General features: G+C 54.3%; 1 protein-coding gene across 2 annotated transcripts in view; it reads left to right on the forward strand.

Annotated features, from left to right (window-relative positions):
* The window catches only part of PTPN5 (protein tyrosine phosphatase non-receptor type 5), a 61,750-nt gene that overhangs the window by 42,175 nt on the left and 1,275 nt on the right, over positions 1-18,300 (forward strand). Inside the window, exons 3-12 of one of the 2 annotated variants that reach the window (XM_047774279.1) lie at positions 2,539-2,732; positions 3,247-3,354; positions 3,555-3,632; positions 4,127-4,368; positions 6,086-6,275; positions 9,324-9,408; positions 14,697-14,776; positions 14,960-15,097; positions 15,814-15,924; positions 18,063-18,223. In XM_047774279.1, the coding sequence (XP_047630235.1) occupies positions 2,539-2,732; positions 3,247-3,354; positions 3,555-3,632; positions 4,127-4,368; positions 6,086-6,275; positions 9,324-9,408; positions 14,697-14,776; positions 14,960-15,097; positions 15,814-15,924; positions 18,063-18,223 (1,387 nt within the window). The remainder of the gene's footprint in view (positions 1-2,538; positions 2,733-3,246; positions 3,355-3,554; positions 3,633-4,126; positions 4,369-6,085; positions 6,276-9,323; positions 9,409-14,696; positions 14,777-14,959; positions 15,098-15,813; positions 15,925-18,062; positions 18,224-18,300) is intronic. The other variant, XM_047774280.1, reaches the window with a different exon arrangement.

Consider the following 18,300-nt stretch of genomic DNA (forward strand, 5'->3'; position numbering starts at 1 on the left):
ATCTACAACCTACAGCATAGCTCACGACAACGCCAGATCATTACCTACTGAGTGAAGCCAGGGATCGAACCTGTGTCCTCGTGGCTACTACTCAGATTCGTTTCCACTGAGCCACAATGGGAACTCTGTGATTCATCTCTTAGCAGTAGCTTTTCCTTTGTCACCTTGCTGACCAGTGTCTAAACTGTCTGCTCATGTGGTTAGTAACTCTAGCCTCCCTGGGCAAAATCCACCAACACTTAGATTTTTCGCTTAATATACGGCCTTGTAAACATGTGTCCACTGACCTGTTTTTAGCCGCCTTGAGCCTTTCGAAAGCAGGAATTATGTGTTACTATAGTGTGACCTTTCTTGAGCACTTACTCGATGCCAGGTGCCATGCTGGATGTTTCATCTGTAGTAGCTACAGTCTTCATCACAGCTTTTCAGAGAATGTATGATCATCATCATTTATCACCCATCGTCCCTCAATCATTTAGGATATTTGTTGTAGACTTCCATGCCAGGACCGGTGCTTGATGCTATAGACAGTCACGATGAACAAAACTGATACTGCCTCTGCCCTCCTGGAACTTGGAGAGGACTGGGGGAAAGGATATTCAGCAAACGATTTTTACAAACTCTTGTGGGTGTAACAGCTCAGAGCCTGAACCAGTGCCTCGGTTCAAACCCACCTCAACCACTTATTATCTAGATGACCTTGGGCAGGTCTCGTAACCTCCCTGCACCCCATCTTCCTCTTCTGTAAAATGAGGATAATGTAGTGCCAGCTTCGTAGGGGTACCACGAAGAAAGGATAGATTACCATGTGTGAAGCACTCGAAGCAGGGCTGTGCACACTCCAGGTGTCTTGCTGCTGGTGGTCGTGTGAAGGAGGGATGGGTTGCTGGGTGTGTGTGAGAGGGGAGAACCTACTTCAGGAGCCAGGATGTTGGAGAGATGCTCCTGGTGGACTGGACAGGATGTGCGCAACACAGGGCATGGGCCCACCCAAGATGCTGCCAAGGAGTATGGCAGGAACACAGCAGGTGGGGAGCCACCCAGGGTCAAGGTCTGGAAGGAGGAGCCTGGGATAGAAGTACAGCTATCTTGGAGTTCCCATTGTGGTGTAGCAGAAAGAATCCGACTAGTAACCATGAGGTTGTAGGTTCAATCCCTGGGGCTCGCTCAGTGGGTTAAGGATCCGGTGTTGCCCTGAGCTGAGGTGTAGGTCGCAAACTCGGCTCGGATCCAGGGTTGCTGTGGCTGTGGTAGCCCAGCAGCTGCAGCTCTGTTTTGCCCCCTAGCCTGGGAACATCCATTTCCCACAGGTTTGGCCCTAAAAGAAAAAGAAAGAAAGACAGGTATCTCCAAGAGCCAGCTTTCAGCACCGCACTGTTGATTCAGGTGATGGGAGGTGCTCAGTAAATATTTGTCCCGGAAGACAAACAACTCTGTTGGTTTCTTGTGGTCTTGGCCAGAGGCATTGTCTGCCAACCATAAAAGGAGTCTGTTTTTCCATATGTACAGTGACATGGGGACCATCCCATCCCCACTGCCAAACTGTATATGTCCGTTTTTGCTGGGCCGTCTCTTCTTGGCAGCAGACTGAACTGTGTGGGTTTGGATGGGGAACTCCAACATCTGGGACTCAGCAGCTGAAATCCTCGCACTCCACTGGGACCTCAGAGCTTAGCCAGTGGTGTTCAGACTTGTTTAGCAGTGGAACCTTGTGTCGAATCATCTTTGAGGAGATCCAGTAGATGGAATGATATCAAACACTTCCCCGGTTGAGGCACAGGCCTAGGATCATAGCTCGTGCACCTGAGAAGCACCTCGGGCTCTGTAAGGCACAGCTAGGAAACCATGTGAGCCCAACTCCCCTTTCTGAGGTGTGGAAGTTGTGATCCAGAGAGGGGGTGGCTCTCCCAAGGTCACACAACTAGAGACAGACCCAGAACTGTGTTCCAGGCATTTAATACCAATTCTTCTACACCAAGAATTTCCTCCTTGCCCTCCTGACTGCCCCCCCCATTCATCGTGGGGGTCTGGAGGTGGGGGAGGGGCTGTGGCTGTGACCTTGTCCACTGCCCAGTCAGGGCATGGAACACAGAAGACAGAAACCCAGAGGACAGACATGGGTGGGCTGTTGAGGGTCACGGCCTGGTTATGCTGCACCTTTTTTTTTTTTTTTTCTTTTTTCCTCCCTCTCTCTTTTAATTGAGTTTGAGGTGGTTATTTTTTGTTTCCTTAAGAAATGGGAAAGAATGAAGCTGCGTAAACACCACGATGTTAACTCCCTGAAAAAAAAAAAAAAAAAAACCTCCTGCCATTTTAACTCTGTTACTGGAGAAATAAAAGAGAAATAATTTGTCCACCCACACTTAGCTCTTTCTGACGAAGGTAGGTGAATATTGCTTTGCTAATCGAGGGTGACTGCTGGAAGTGGAGCCACGCTGACTGATCCCGGTGGAGTGGAAGCCGCAGCAACCCCAGAAGGAGCGGCCCGCCAGGTCGGCAGGGCCCGGTCATCGCCGCGTGTCGGCCTTCCTTCCGCAGGTCTCCCCCCGCCGGTAGGGATGGAGACGCTGGACCAGGCCGAGGGGCCCGCAGCCTCTCCGAGAGAGATGCCACCGCCCCCACCTCCTGCACCGCCCTCAGAGCCAGCTCAGAAGCCGCCACCTCGGGGCCCTGGGAGCCCCTCCCTCACTGTCAGGAGCAGCCTGTGCCTGTTGGCTGCCTCCCAGTTCCTGGTAAGGACATCACAGGCCTCGCAGGGCCCAGAGAGCGGGTGGCTGGAGGAAGAGGCCTCCACGTCCTACCCCAAGATGGCCGCTCGAGGACATGGGGGACCAGGGACCTTCTGGGTGTCCCTGGGGCTGGTGTGAGGAGAAGCCTGGGGTTCTGAGCCACAGCCCCGATAGCTAAGCCTCTCACAGGAACACAGGCCCAGCCCCCAACCCCCTATCCCAGAGAGGGTCCTTCTGGAGACTTCCTGTCTATAGAGGCATCCCTGCGGGGATGCTCCTTTTTCTGTAGGTACCTGGCGGGTTTGGGGGGGTCCCCTCTGGGAAGGGCTTACTCTTGGCTCCCTTGAGTCAGCTCTTCTCCAGGGAGAGCCCTGGGCCCTTCCCTCAGCTATGCAGTCTGAACTCTGGGGGGCCAGGTAGAGGCTGAAGGGGAGCTCATGGTGGGGGGTGGTATGGGGTCAAGGAGCCCAGGCTCTGTACTCAGTGCGCTGCCCACCCCCTGTCCCGGCTGCCCCAGCTTGCCTGCGGGATGCTTTGGCTCAGCGGCTATGGCCCCTTCTGGTCGCAGAATGCCACCGACCTCATCTCCTCTGTGCTCTCGCTCCTGGAGCAGCTGGGACCCTCGGTGAGTAAGCTGGGGCCCTGTGTGGGGCTTCTTTGCATTTGGAAGATACTTAGTGGCCCCTGAAGTACTTCCCCCTGTCCCCCACTCAGACGGGCTCCAAAGTTTTCAGAGCCTTGATTTTGACCCTGTTGAAACAGATGAGTGCTCTGCCTGCCTCCCCCACCCCCATCACCTTGACCTGTTTGTCTGATGTTCCCCAGGCCTGGCTGGGCGTTGGGACCTGGGGCATCCCCTGTCTGCTGCTGGCCTCTCTGTCTGTGGTCCTCGTCACCACCCTGGTAAGGCCCCTCCTAACCTGACCTTGGTGCTCCCCATGCCGCCATGACCCTGAGACCCAATCCCCACCTGCTCCCATTTGATGGACAGACTAGACATTCAGGGTAGGGCGGAGGATGGGGTTCCTGTCTCCTTCCACCAGTGTCCCCAGCCTGGGGGGAGGGGCGCCTTTTTTCTCAAACCTGGTTTGCAGTGTTATCGACTAGGGAAAGGGGCTGAGGCAGGGAGAAGACCAGAGGAGGAACCCGCCACCCCCACCAAGAAGGTTTCAATCCACAAGAACCTGAGGGTCGGGGAGGGAGAGGGGCTGGGAGGACATGGTAGGGATGGAACCTCCCATCTTGGTGAGGGGCTGTGCCGTGGCAGACACCTCCCAGGAGAGCAGGTCTGCTCCAAACACATAGAGGGGTGGGGGACTCAATCCCATGGATACCCCTTCCCCCAGGGCAGAAGCCAGCAGGGTCCTAGGTCCATGATGCCATATGCCCCCAACTAGGTGTGGTATCTCCTGAGGGCTCCACCAGAGCCACCCGCCCCACTGCCCCCCGAAGACAGGCGCCAGTCTGTGAGCCGTCAGCCCTCCTTCACCTACTCAGAGTGGATGGAGGAGAAGGTCGAAGATGACTTCCTGGACCTGGATCCCGTCCCTGAGACGCCTGTGTTTGACTGCGTGATGGACATCAAACCTGAGGCCGACCCCACCTCACTGACCGTCAAGTCCATGGGTCTGCAGGAGAGGTGGGAGGGGTGGAGGAGGGGTGGGCTCTGTGGGCCCTGGAGCTCTCAGCTCCTGATCAGAAGGGCAGACGCCTGACTCTGATTCCCAGTGCCCACAGCAGGGCTGACCTCATAGCCCCGCCAGTATGGACACATGTTCTTCAGTTCTGATTCATGCAGAGCAGAATGCCCCAAGGTGAATGCTAAAAAATATTATTCCAGCATAGGAACACGTAGTCATACATAAGTGTATGCTCATGCACACTCACACATACACGCTTGTGGTCTGAGTAAGGTTTCTTTGCTGCAGGACTTGTCAGGGCCTTTAACATGCTTGTGGTCATTATCAATCAATAGGAGTAGTGTATGGCATTCCTCAAGATCGTCTGACCCCTACTTTTATACTGTCTCATAGTATTCCACAGAGCACGTGTTGGGAGGTGTCAACACCCTCCTTTCAGGAGTTCCCTTTGTGGCTCAGTAGAAACGAATCTGACTAGCATCTATGAGGAAGCAGGTTCGATCCCTGGCCTCACTCAGTGGGTTAAGGATCGGCATTGCCATGAGCTGTGGTGTAGGTCACAGACATGGCTCAGATCCTGCTGTGGCTGGCACCTACAACTCCAATTAGACCCCTAGCCTGGGAACGTCCATATGCTGCAGGGGCAGCCCTAAAAAGCAAGAACAAAAATTAAAAACAAAGTTGGAGTTCCCGTCGTGGCGCAGTGGTTAACGAATCCGACTAGGAACCATGAGATTGCAGGTTCATTCCCTGGCCTTGCTCAGTGGGTTAAGGGTCTGGCATTGCCATGAGCTGTGGTGTAAGTCACAGACGTGGCTCAGATCCCGCGTGGCTCTGGCTGTGGTGTAGGCCGGTGGCCACAACTCTGATTCGACCCCTAGCCTGGGAACCTCTATATGCCGCGGGTGCGGCTCTAGAAATGGAAAAAAAAAAGACAAAACAAAAAATTAAAAACAAACCAAAAAGAAAAAAGAAAAACTTTTCGGAGCCTGGCTGGGTAAGCCAGATCACAGCAGGATTGAGTTGCCCACATGATGTCATGGAAAGGGCACTGGACAAGAGTCAGAAAACCTAGCTTTTTCTTTATGCTCTGCCACCCCTTTACTGTGTGAGCTTGAACAGTTCTTGTACCCTCTGGGACCCAGTGTCCCTTTCAGTGTTATGAGGGCCTTCCTGTTCTGTGCCCTCAGATTTTGAGCACAGTAGTGTTGATTCAGTTTGCTCATCCTTGCTGCTGCTGCTGCTGGGCTGCCCCTGCGACCCCCCTTTCCCAGGCAGCCAGGGATCCTGGCCTCCCCTCAATGAGTCGTTCTTGCAGACTGCCAGTCCCATGGCTGGGATACAGGGGGTCGTGCCCTGCTTCTCTGCTCTGGCCAGGCACCCCTCACTCTGTGAGCGTCTTGGGCCACAAGGCAGGAACTGCCTCCAGCAGTGACAGGGGAGAGTATGGGGAAGAGGGGTGCTGGGATGGCCTTGCACAGAACCTTTGAAACCAGGGCCCCAGCTCGCTAGTCCGCTGCAGGCGACAGGTGATGGGAGACAGACCTAATCCTCCGGGCTGAGCCTCCTGCTCCCTGCGTCAGGGGTGATGTCACACCTCTCCCGGGAGCTCACTCGGTTCCCACCCCCATCTCGCCCTCATCTTCTTGCTCCAAGGTCCCCATGACAATGGCCCTCCCTACCCCGATACTCACCCCCCCTTCCCGGTCCTTCCAGGAGGGGCTCCAACGTCTCCCTGACCCTAGACATGTGCACGCCGGGCTGCAACGAGGAGGGCTTCGGCTATCTCATGTCCCCGCGCGAGGAGTCAGCCCGCGAGTACCTGCTCAGCGCTTCCCGTGTCCTCCAGGCTGAGGAGCTTCACGAGAAGGCCCTGGACCCCTTCCTGCTGCAGGCAGAATTCTTTGTGAGTCACCCTGAGCCAGCTACCCTGCAGGGGGCAGCCCTTTCTGCTTGTTAATTCCCCCACCCACCCACCAAGGCTTTGGAGCAGGGTACCCCGAACTCAGTACCTGATAGAGGAATGTCATTTTGTTCTCAGCTCTCCCACTGGCTTGAGCAAGCGGCTTCCCCTCTGGGCCTCAGTTTCTCATTTGGAAAATGGGCATAAAAATAATAGGGGTAGAGTTCCCATCGTGGCTCAATGGTTAATGAATCCAACTAGGAACCATGAGGTTGCGGGTTCAATCCCTGGCCTTGCTCAGTGGGTTAAGGATCCAGCATTGCTGTGAGCTGTGGTGTAGGTCGCAGATGCGGCTCGGATCCCGCGTTGCTGTGTCTGTGGTGTAGACCAGCAGCTGCAGGTCCAATTCGACCCCTAGCCTGGGAACCTCCATATGCCACAGGAGCGGCTCAAGAAATGGCAAAAAGACAAAAATAAATAGATAACAGGGGTGATGCAAGGATTCAAGAGATGCAGAATGTGTGCCAAGGGCCCATCGAGTGATGGGTGTTTGAGGCATTCCCAAGTCTTGATCTCCGAGGACTATAGTCTGAAAGCCTTACACAGCCTCCTCATCTGACTCTCCCATTTTCCTACCCACCCTCTGCCTGACATCACCAAACATTGCCAATCCTCTGAAATCTCTCTGGTTCTGGGGCTCCAGCTTAGGGTGGTCCTGGTCACCTCCCTTAAATTCTGCAGCAGCGTCCAGCTGCCTCCTGTCAGACTTTGAGGGGCCCAATAAATGGATACCCCTGTTTTACCGGCCTGAGCATTCAGCCAGTTAAGAGCTGAGACATGGAGTTCCCTTCGTGGTGCAGTGGAAACGAATCCAACTAGGAACCATGAAGTTGCGTGTTCGATCCCTGGCCTTGCTTAGTGGGTTAAGGATCCAGCATTGCCGTGAGCTGTGGTGTAGGTTTCAGATGCAGCTCAAATCCCACATTGCTGTGGCTATGGCATAGGCTGGCGGCTGTAGCTCCGATTCAAACCCTAGCCTCGGAACCTCCATATCCCGCAGGTGCGGCCCTTAAAAAAAAAAAAAAGAGCTGGGACATAGAAGATCACAGAACCCCCTTTATTTTTGCTGATGAAGGAGAAGTTTAACATGAGGATGAGGTACGTAGCAGTAGTTAGCCTCCTGATAGCAGCCACCAGGATGAACAGACTTTCCACCCACCCACCTGGGATGACGCTGGCACATCACTGGCCTCACCCCATAAGGGAAGCCCTGTAATTCTTGGCAGGAGGGCCAGGAGAGGAGGGGGAAGGAAAGGGCTGGGGCCCGAAAGCCCAGTTCCTCAATTAAACACACTCAGCAGGTAACTCGTCCACCTCCGTGGGCAGGAATGGGCAAGAGGCCAGGAGCATTTGGGAGAGTCCCTCCTTGGAGAAGCCAGAGAGATGGGGAACTGGGTGCCCCCCTCACAGGTCCCCCTGGCCCCAGGCCACCCTGCTCCCTACGTGGACAGGATGGCTCTAACCTCTGAGTAGATGCTCCGGGAAGCCTTCTATCACCCTCTGACTCGCTGGTCCAGATTCTCCAGCCTGTGGCCCAGCCTGCCTTATCTGAGTTGAGTGAGCCCAGCCTTCTTTTCTGGATCAATGCCCCCATCTCTCCAGGGACTGTCCACTTCAGACTGGGCCCTCCCAGCCCCCGTGCCTTCGCTGGCCTCATCCCCACCCTGGAGGCCCCTAGGAGGCCTTCCTCACCTCCCAGCCTTGGCCACCTCTCTGAGTTTCTCTGGCCACACCTCCCCTTGAGGGAAGAGTTTGTGTCCCTTTGTCCTCTCCTGTTCAGTAGATCCTTGTCAGTCTTGCCCAGAGAGAAAGAACTCGGCCCGCACACCCACTCCATGGGCGCTTCTGCTCATGCTTTTTATTCTTTGTATTCTGACAACCACCCGAGAAGGTGAGTATTATGATCCTTGCTGTACAGAAGGCACCCGTAGTGTATCCAAAAGCCATGAACACTCTAAAGCTACCTGTAGTCAGGTGCTAAAGCGTGTGGACAGAGGGAAGGGGGCGGAGAGAAGCCAGGCCCTGGGGAGTCAGCCCAGAGGACACGGGGTGGGACGAGAGGTAAACCTCAAAGGCTGGAACGATGGCGGGGAGATCAAGGGGGGTGTGACTGGTCCGTGAGCTCAGACCTGGAGGCTGAAGGTGACTGGAGGGTGGATCCCTTGAGAGCAGCTGGCGATAGGGTAAGGCCAGATTTGAGCAGACCTCACATTCCAGGCAGAGAATTTTGGACTTGGAGCTCCTGACACAGAGAGTGCTCAGGAGGGGCAAATACAACCCCGGAAGCCCAGAAGGAGGCTCCATTCCGGCTGGAGAATCAGGGAAGGCTTCTCGGAAGAGGTGTCATTTACAACGGACAGGTCATGAGAAGATGAGGAAGGGGTGGATGTTACCACAGAGCAAGCAGCACAACCCAGGATAGGAGCATGGATCAGCAAAGCACTCAGCGTGGCTGCAGCTGAGTGTGGAAGAAGGAAGTGATTGGCCAGGTCACTTTTTCTCCTGTTCTCCTCTGTTCATCAGCCAGTTACTGAGTGTCTCCTATGTTCCAGGCTGACCCTCACAATGATGATAACATTTCTTAGGCACTCGGCGCATGCCAGGACTATTCTAGATGTGTTTTATGTGCACGATCTCATTTCATAGTTAATATCTGTTGGAGTTCCCATGGTGGCTCAGCAGAAACGAACCCAACTAGTAACCACAGTACTGGGGTTCGATCCCTGGCCTCGCTCAAGGGGTTAAGGATCCAGCGTTGCCACGACCTGTGGTGTAGGTCAAAGACCGCAGTTTGGATCCTGCGTGGCTGCGGCTGTGACGTAGGCCAGGGGCTGCAGCAGCTCTGATTCGACCCCTAGTCTGGGACTCTCCATATGCTGTGAATGTGGCCCTAAAAAGAAAAAAAAACAAAAACAGTCAATATCTGTTGGATGAATACATGCACTCAAGCCAGCCCACTGCTACTCACTCCCCCGTGTCCTCCTCCGGCAGGAAATCCCCATGAACTTTGTGGATCCAAAAGAGTATGACATCCCTGGGCTGGTGCGGAAGAACCGGTACAAAACCATCCTTCCCAGTGAGTACTCGTTGCCCCCGGGGGTGGGAGTGGGCTCACCCTCACCCTGAGGAAGACCTTAACCCCAGAGCTTGGCCTCCAGGGTCACGAGGAGGAGGGCCAGAACGTGGGGGTGCCCAATGGAGGGAAACACCACCTTTAGAGGGCAGAGGGCACTTCATTTCGTCCCACAGCCCTCTCCTTCACACAGTTCTCTCCAGACCCTTGCCCTGGCTGAGTGTTGTGCTAGGATCTGTAGAAACCCAGAAAGAAGGGGTCACAAGACAGCAGCTCCAAGACAGTGACTTCAGAGTGTTTTCACCTCCTTTGTCTTTTCAGAGCGGGCAGAATTTAAAGAGAGACAGTTAAGGCTCAGAGAGGTTAAGTGGCTCATCCACCATCACACAGCTAAGATGTACAGAACTGAGTTTCAAACCAGGCCTCTGCGACCCCAGAATCGGGCTTTTTTTGTTTACCTTGAGTTCACCTTGGTCGGATTGTGGGTCCTCTTAATGGGCAGAGCCAGCCTACAAGGAAATGAGCTGGCTGTCGGGTAGTAAGCTCCCCATCAGTCAAGGCATTCAAGCTAGACTGCCTGAGCGGTCCCCTGGAAGGTCTGATAGGGATTTTACCCTTTTGGGGGTGGTTAGACCAGGTGACCTGATATTCCTCTTTCAGCCCTGGGGTGTCATTTTTAGGGAACTTTCAACAAGCCCCCATCTGCGTACCACCCCTGCCGAGTTCTGTCCCGAGGCCTCAGGGCTAGCTTGGAGAATGACTTGTTGCAAACGAATCCCCGCAAACCTACTCCACTGGGTTTATGGAGTAATGATGCTTTAAAAAAGCAGTTTGCCATCAGCATCTCCAACAACATGTAAGATGTCATGACTTATTTTTAACTTTTAAAATATCGACTTGTGGTTGCTATGGTTACACAGTGTCTAGGTAGTTCCGGTTAAACAAAGCACCATTTAAGGCCAGGATGCAGTGTTCAGGGCTGCTCACCTCTTTTCTCCTCCTGCCGCCTCCCACCTCCCATCCACCCAGCCCCACCAGGAGGGAGGGGCTCAAGAACCCCACAACCTTGGGCTTTGCTGGCCACTCAGAATAGCCACTGGGGGAGTGTAGGAGCAGGGCCATCACTCCATCTCATCCCCACTGGATTGCAACTATGCCCTGAGCCTCCAGGCCCCCAAGCCCAACGGAGACTCTTTTCTGTGGCCAGCAAGAATTGACCCTGTGCCCTCAGAGACCCAACTTGGGTGTGTGGCCAGAATCCCCGTCTCAGATCCCAGACACCCTGAGGCCTGCTTTCTCATTCATTTGATGCATGTTTCCTGAGCCCATGACCAGGGGCTAAGAATTTCGACATAAATAAGACACAGACTCAACACACAGGGATCTCACAGTCTAATGGGAGAGACAGACCCAGGGACAGTTCCAGTACAGAGGGGCCTGTCACCAAGCAGGCAGCGTTGAGGACATGTAGGGGAGCTGCTCCTATATGAATAAGTGAATGAATGGGTATCCCTCAAATCTAGCTGCCCATCTCCGTCCTCACTGCCAAATGATTTTTGAGGGTGAGGGCTTCCATGTTGCCCAGTGACTTTTGAGGGGAGTGGCCTTGCATAGAGCACATTTCCGGGAGTGCCATTTACTTTGACTGCATTGACATGGTGCCCACTGGAGTTGTGCCAGGCAGGCAGCCCTTTGACCCCTGGCACTTCTTACTTGCATCTTTGCAGTAATGTCCTTATTGGTCTCCTGACTCCCACATTCTCTCCTCCAGTCCATCTTTTACGATTGTCATCAACGTGATGCAAAAAGGACACTAATTGTGTCATTCTCCACTTTAAACACTGTCATTGTTACCCTATAATCCTCGAGTTGAGTTCAGGCCTTAGAGGCATAGCTTGGAGTTCCCATAGTGGCCCAGTGGTTAACGAATCCGACTAGGAACCATGAGGTTGCGGGTTCGATCCCTGCCCTTGCTCAGTGGGTTGACGATCCAGCGTTGCCATGAGCTGTGGTGTAGGTTGCAGACGTGGCTCGGATCCCACATTGCTGTGGCTCTGGCGTAGGCGGGCAGCTACAGCTCCGATTAGACCCCTACCCTGGGAACCTCCATATGCCGCGGGAGCAGCCCAAGAAATGGCAAAAAGACAAAAAAAAAAAAAAAAAGCATAGCTTATAAGACCTTTTGTCAGCTGGTTCCTCTCCAGTCTCATCTCTCCGCAGCCCCCACCTGCCCTGTACCCTTGAATCAGACAGAGCAGTGTCCCTACTCCTCCTCCTACTGGTCCTTCAGATACAGCCCAGGTGTCCCCTCTTCCTTCGGAGCCAAGTCAAGGCCCCTCTCTTCCCTTGGCCCCCGTGTTCACAGGCCATACACTGCTTGACTGCCTGCCCACCAGCTGAGGACAGGGACAGACCTGGCTAATCTGGGAGTCCCCACTTTCGGGCACAGAATCAGGATCAGAGCCCATGCTCAGTAGGGTCAATAGCACCATCACCATTTTTTTTTTTAGGGCCGCACCCTTGGCATATAGAGGTTCCCAGGCTAGGGGTCAAATTGGAGCTGCAGCCGCCAGCCTACACCACAGCCACAGGAACACGGGATCCAAACCACCTACACCATAGTTCAAGGCAATGCCAGATCCTTAACCCACTGAGCGAGGTGAGGCCAGGGATCGAACTCGAGTCCTCTTGGATGCTAGTCAGATTCGTTTCCACTGAGCCACGACAGGAACTCCACCATCACCATTCTTGCAGCAGTTCTTTAACAGCAAAGGCCCCAGCGTTTGGCCCAGGGGCAGGGGAACAGTACCCACTTCTGGGTCCTAATCTGGGCGGGCACCATGAGGAGAAGAGAGGGGGCCCGCGAAGTCCTGTCTGCTCCTGTCTCCCATGGGGCACCCAGAGCCCCTTCCATTTACCCTTGCTTTTCCCCACACCTGATACCCACCCCCCAAGTGCCCTTGCCCCCAAGTCACCTGCCAAAACCTCAGGCACTGGGGCCAGGGCATGAACGACCTGGAGAGGGGAGGTTTATGGATGTCACCTCCCATTTCATCTGCCAGATTTGGGACCCTTTTTTTTTTTTTTTTGTCTTTTTGCCTTTTCTTGAGCTGTTCCCGTGGCATATGGAGGTTCCCAGGCTAGGGATCCAATTGGAACTGTAGCCACCGGCCTACGCCACAATAACACGGGATCCGAGCCGCGTCTGCGACCTACACCGCAGCTCATGGCAATGCCAGATCCCTAACCCACTGAGCGAGGCCAGGGATCTAACCTGCAACCTCATGGTTCCTAGTCGGATTCCTTAATCACTACGCCACGACGGGAACTCCAGGGACCCTTCTTTTGACCTGTTAACTTGTCGTGAGACCTAAAGTGAGAGCAGTCATAAAGCAGCTCCGGAGTTCCCGTCGTGGCTCAGTGGTTAACGAATCTGACTAGACACCACGAGGTTGTGGATTCAATCTTTGGCCTTGCTCAGTGGGTTCAGGATCCGGAGTTGCCGTGAGTTGTGGCGTAGGTTGCAGACTCGACTCGGATCCCGAGTTGCTGTGCTGTGGCGTAGGCTGGCGGCTACAGCTCCAATTAGACCCCTAGCCTGGGAACCTCCATATGCTGTGGGAGCGGCCCAAGAAATGGCAAAAAGACAAAAAAAAAAAAAAAAAAAAAAGGCAGCCCCATGCTCTGGAGAGTGCACTGTGTGCTGGGCTCAGTTACACGCCTGAGGGTGTGTTAGTGTTCACTCTTGGACATTTTATGAGATGAGTGAGGTTGTGATGGAGCAAATGTTCCAGTTTACAGAGAAGGCACGGGGGGACTCAGTAAATGGCCCACATGGACTGCCAGGACCCAGACTCACTGGTTGGTGGTGCAGACTCCTGACCACTCCTCCCCTGGCCTCTGAGGCCCCTGTGGGCATGCTGACAGGGCCTTCAGTCCAGCCCTCCCTCCCCAGGAGAGAACCAGGGCCCAGAGAAGGGAGAGGACAGCGAGCTGGTGACAGTTAGAGCAGAGCCCTGGGCCCCAGCTTCCTGCCCACCGCATAACCTCCCTGCTCAGGCCCAGCCTCTGCAGGCGCTCAGCACAGAGTCATCTCTCCAGGGAGGTTTGAGCTGGAGCAGAACAGACCCTCCTCCAGGAAGAAGAGCAGGATGTTGTGAGAATCTGCTGCTGTGGGATATGACATGTGAATAGATTGGGGGAAAAACCCATTGTGCACATGTGTGTCTGCTCCAAGGCTCTCCAGTCTCATTTCAGACGTAGAAGACTCCTCCTTTCATCGTAACTGTCTGCCTTAGCTTCCTACCCATATCTTAGTTATAAAGTGCTTTACAGGAGTTCCTGTCGTGGTGCAGCAGAATCAAATCCAACTAGGAACCATGAGCTGACGGGTTCCATTCCTGGCCTCGTTCAGTGGGTTAAGGATCTGGCGTTGCTGTGAGCTGTGGTATAGGTCACAGATGCGACTCGGATCTGGCGTGGCTGTGGCTGTGGCCTGGGCTGGCAGCTGTAGCTCCGATTCGACCCCTAGCCTGGGAACCTCCAAATGCCTCGGGTGTGGCCCTAAATAAATAAATAAATAAATAAATAAATAAAAGGAACCTGACTAGTATCCATGAGGATGGTTCGATCCCTGGCCTTGCTCAGTGGCTTAAGGATTCAGCATTGCTATGAGCTGTGGTGTAGGTTGCAGATGCGGCTCAGATCTGGTGTTGCTGTAGCTGTGGGGTAGGCCAGCAACTGCAGCTCCACTTTGACCCCAAGCCTGGGAACTATGCAGCATGTGAGGCCCTAAAAAGCCAAAAAAAAATGCTTTACAGTTTGCATGGCGCTTCACCTGTTTTCTCATTTATCTTCCCAACAATCCTAGGAAGTGGGCATCTTTACCCCCATATTACAGATCAGAAAACTGAGGCTTAGAAAGACCATGTGCTTTCACAAGCTTCGTTGGACACAGTATATACTCGAGTTGTTGCTGGCTCTGCTGTGCAGGATGTGTACCCTAGGGAATTTCTTATTGACTCACCCTTCTTTTCTCCAGAACATGAGGCACAGTGAGAGGGGACAGGGCAGCTTAAACGACACAGGCAAGGGATGGCATTGATCCTACAGAGGTAGAGACTCAGGGCCTCTCTCTGTACCCTTCTCTTCAGCCTGGGCAAGGGAAGGAGGAACTCCGAGTCCCAGAAAAAGTGGGGGATGGGGGTTGAAATGGTCCAGACGAGATGGGCCCCACACCACAGGGATTGCACAAGGTCAAATCCCAGCCTCACCTGTCTCCCCCACCCCAGATCCTCACAGCAGAGTGTGTCTGACTTCACCAGACCCCGACGACCCTCTGAGTTCCTACATCAACGCCAACTACATCCGGGTACGTAGCCCCATCCCGACAGCCTCTCCCTGAAAGGGAAGCCCGAGCCAGTGGGATCCATCCTCTAGGCTTGTCCCTAAGCCTGAATGGCTCCTGTCGGCCCCCAGAAAGAGCCTGAGTGTGGGGGCTGGGCTCCGGGAGCGGGGCGTCTGACCCTGATGCTCTGGACTTGGCTGGCCGCAGGGCTACGGCGGGGAAGAGAAGGTGTACATCGCCACTCAGGGACCCATCGTCAGCACCGTCGGCGACTTCTGGCGCATGGTGTGGCAGGAGCACACGCCCATCATTGTCATGATCACAAACATCGAGGAGATGAACGAGGTAGGCAACCCCCGTACCTTACAAGGATCAGTGTCTTGTTTCCTTATTAATCCTTACAGCAGTCCAGTGAGGTTGGTATGTTTACCTCACCACCTGCCAAAGTGAGAAAACGTGAGGCTCAGCCAGGTTAAGTCTGTTGCTCAGGGCCAAGCAGAGAGTAGGAGGCAGAGCCTGGAGCTGGCCTCTCCACCTCCCGGGCCAAGGATCTGAAACATGACATTCTGCTGCCGCCCAGCCTGCTGACACTGGCTACTTCTATTACTTATCACAGGGAGCTCCTGTTGTGGCTTAGCAGGTTATGAACCCAACTAGTATCCACGAGGATGTGGGTTCGGTCCCTGGCCTCACTCAGTGAGTTAAAGGATCCGGTGTTGCCAAGAGCTATAGTGTAGACTAGCAGCTGTAGCTCTGATTCACCCCCAGCCTGGGAATTTCCATATGCCACAGGTGCAGCCCTAAAAAGCAAAAAAAAAAAAAAAAAAGAACAAAACACTTAACAGCCCATTTCATTAACCACCCCTGCAAATGTCCTTCAACATGGGATTACTTCCATTTTCCAGATGAGGAAACTGGGGCTTAGAAAAGGGAAACAGCTTATAGGTTGCAAAGCCTCTGCCCTGTTCTCCTTCTCCCCACCCCACTGGCCCACGAGGGGCCCTGGGGGAGAGAGTTGTGGGGCCACCAGGAGTATCACAGCCTGGTCTGGGCCCCCGCAGAAGTGCACCGAGTATTGGCCGGAGGAGCAGGTGGTGTACGATGGCGTCGAGATCACCGTGCGGAAAGTCATCCACACTGAGGATTACCGGCTACGACTCATCGCCCTCAGGGTGAGGCCTGGGGCTGGGCTGGGCCGTGCCCAGCTGGGAGGATGGGGGACTCCATGGCTAACAGGGCCCCAAAGGCCACGATAGCTGAAATGAAGGCGCGTGTTGTTCCCACGATTCACGGATAAGCAGGGGTGAGGGAGCGTCGGGTAAAAGGGCCAGAGGCAGGACCAGACCAGCTGCATGTCATGCTGTAGAGCCCTCTCCATCTACGTTGTCATTCATAATGCCTTCCAGCTCTGCTTCAAATGTACGCAAGTCTAGGACTGTCTGGGTAAGGGGGCTTCAGCAGCTTCCAGCACTGTCCGAACTGAACTTCTTGAGACCCTACCTAGAAACAGTCCTTTACCTGGGATGCTGGGCTTCTGGCATGTAGTACCGAATGTGTCCACTAGAGGACAGCCGCTCCTTGCTGCATTGAGGCTGCACAGGGAGGCTGTCCTTACAGAAAAAGAGGAAGAAAAAGAAGACATACGAAATATGAGCAATACAAACCAGCCCAGAAGAGTGGAGGGAGGCATCCTCCCACCCCCAGGTTGTGCTTCTTCCAGGCTCAGCGTAATAGAGGAGATTGTTCCTTTGGAGTCAGGAGAATTATTGGGTTCTCTTTTTGAGAAATGTTATGATCCATCTTTGGGGGAAAACGATGCCACTGTAATAACCCCAAGTCTGGAAGAGATTATTTGGTTTCCAGGAAGCTGACATCCTATCCAGAAACAGCCTAGGAAGTGCACTGATGCCAGCAGCCACAGGGCCTGGATAGGATGTCAAGGGCCTGTGATTCGTTCCTCTGAGCCACACCCCTCCCCCCGACTAGAGAAGGTGCAAGATGGGATGTCCAGGAGACCTGAGTCCCTAGAGAGCAGGGCCCACGTAAGCAGCTCCAAGATATAAGCTCACTAGGGTAGAAAGGGCCAGGAGGTGGAGAGCAAAGGCCAGGATAGCTGTCACAGCCAGATAACCTGGGGCCCCAAGGAACTGGCTTCCTATCTCCCCCAAAAGAGAGGCTGGGGGTGAGGCAGAGGCTGCTTCATCTTCTCAGTGCTGCAAGCCTGGATAGGAAAGACCTGGGACAGCTTGGGGCTTAGGGATATTTACTTCTGTCCATAAACCTTTCTAAGCACCTGCCCTGAGTTTAATTCTGGGTTGGGTACTGGGAATACAGAGCTGTCCAAAGCCTGTTGGACTCTCTCCTCAAAGAGCATCTGTAAAATGGTAAGTACTGACCTAGAACTAAGTAAGAAGACTGAAGAAGGACACTCTGTCAGCTAGGGTGCTCAGGGAGGGCTTCCTGGAAGTGGTGGTGCTGAATGGGGTTCTGAAGGATGAGTACTGACTGGCCAAGAAGCGAACAAATGGGGAGAGCATTCCAGGCAGGGAGAAAGTAAAAGTAAGGGCACAGGAGAGAGAGAGAGAGAGAGAGAGAGAGAGAGAGAGTGTGTGTGTGTGTGTGTGTGTGTGTGTGTGTGTGTGTGTGAAGGAGGCAAGAGAAATACAAGTTCTCAGGAGCAGGAGATGGGCCTGGAGGGATAAACCCTGTACCATGTGTGTTATTTGCCAGGCTGAAGACTGGGGCAGGTGGGTTTTATTCTGAGAGCAAGGAGAGCCATCAAGGCGTTCTGAGCTAGAGAGCAGCGTTCAGTGTAGACAAATGGTTTTGACCACTGTGGGGGTGGTGCAGTCAGGGAGGGAGGGCCTCACACAGTCAAGGGTTGATAAAGGCCATGGAGGTGGTGGTGGAGAGGATAGGATGGGGGTGGGTGGGTGGGCAGGACTGTATACTGAGGAGCAAGGAAGGGTCCCAGGGCTCTGGGCTCTTTCAAGGATGACTGGGAGTTAGGAATGAATTGGGGAAGGGACTATCTGCCTCTCTTGGATGATCCTGGAGTTGCTGGGACAGAAATCTCATGAAGACCAGCGCTGACGCTGCTGACCAGCCCCGGCCACTGAACTGGTTTGCGGTTCTCTTGTCTGGCACCGCCGTGGGCAATGTGGTATAGATGGCAGAGGCCTGAGGGCCCACTCTCTGCGTCCTTCCTCCGTGTGGTTCCTGCTCCCGTCCCTTCTCCACCTCTGGGCTGGTTTGTAGGCTCAGAGAGTTCACAGGCATCTGGGGTGGTGGGCCTCTGTCTCCCGGACAGAGCGGGACAGAAGAACGAGGCCTGAAGCATTACTGGTTCACATCCTGGCCCGACCAGAAGACCCCAGACCGGGCCCCCCCACTCCTGCACCTGGTGCGGGAGGTGGAGGAGGCAGCCCAGCAGGAGGGGCCACCGTGCGCCCCCATCGTCGTCCACTGCAGGTGAGTCCTCCCCGACACCCACGAGGTGGGGCAGCCGCCCCCCCCCCCCCGCCCCATGCCTGGGCTGCCAGGCCCCT

The sequence above is a fragment of the Phacochoerus africanus genome, chromosome 4 (assembly GCF_016906955.1).
Source record: "Phacochoerus africanus isolate WHEZ1 chromosome 4, ROS_Pafr_v1, whole genome shotgun sequence".
NCBI classification, from domain to species: Eukaryota; Metazoa; Chordata; class Mammalia; order Artiodactyla; family Suidae; genus Phacochoerus; species Phacochoerus africanus.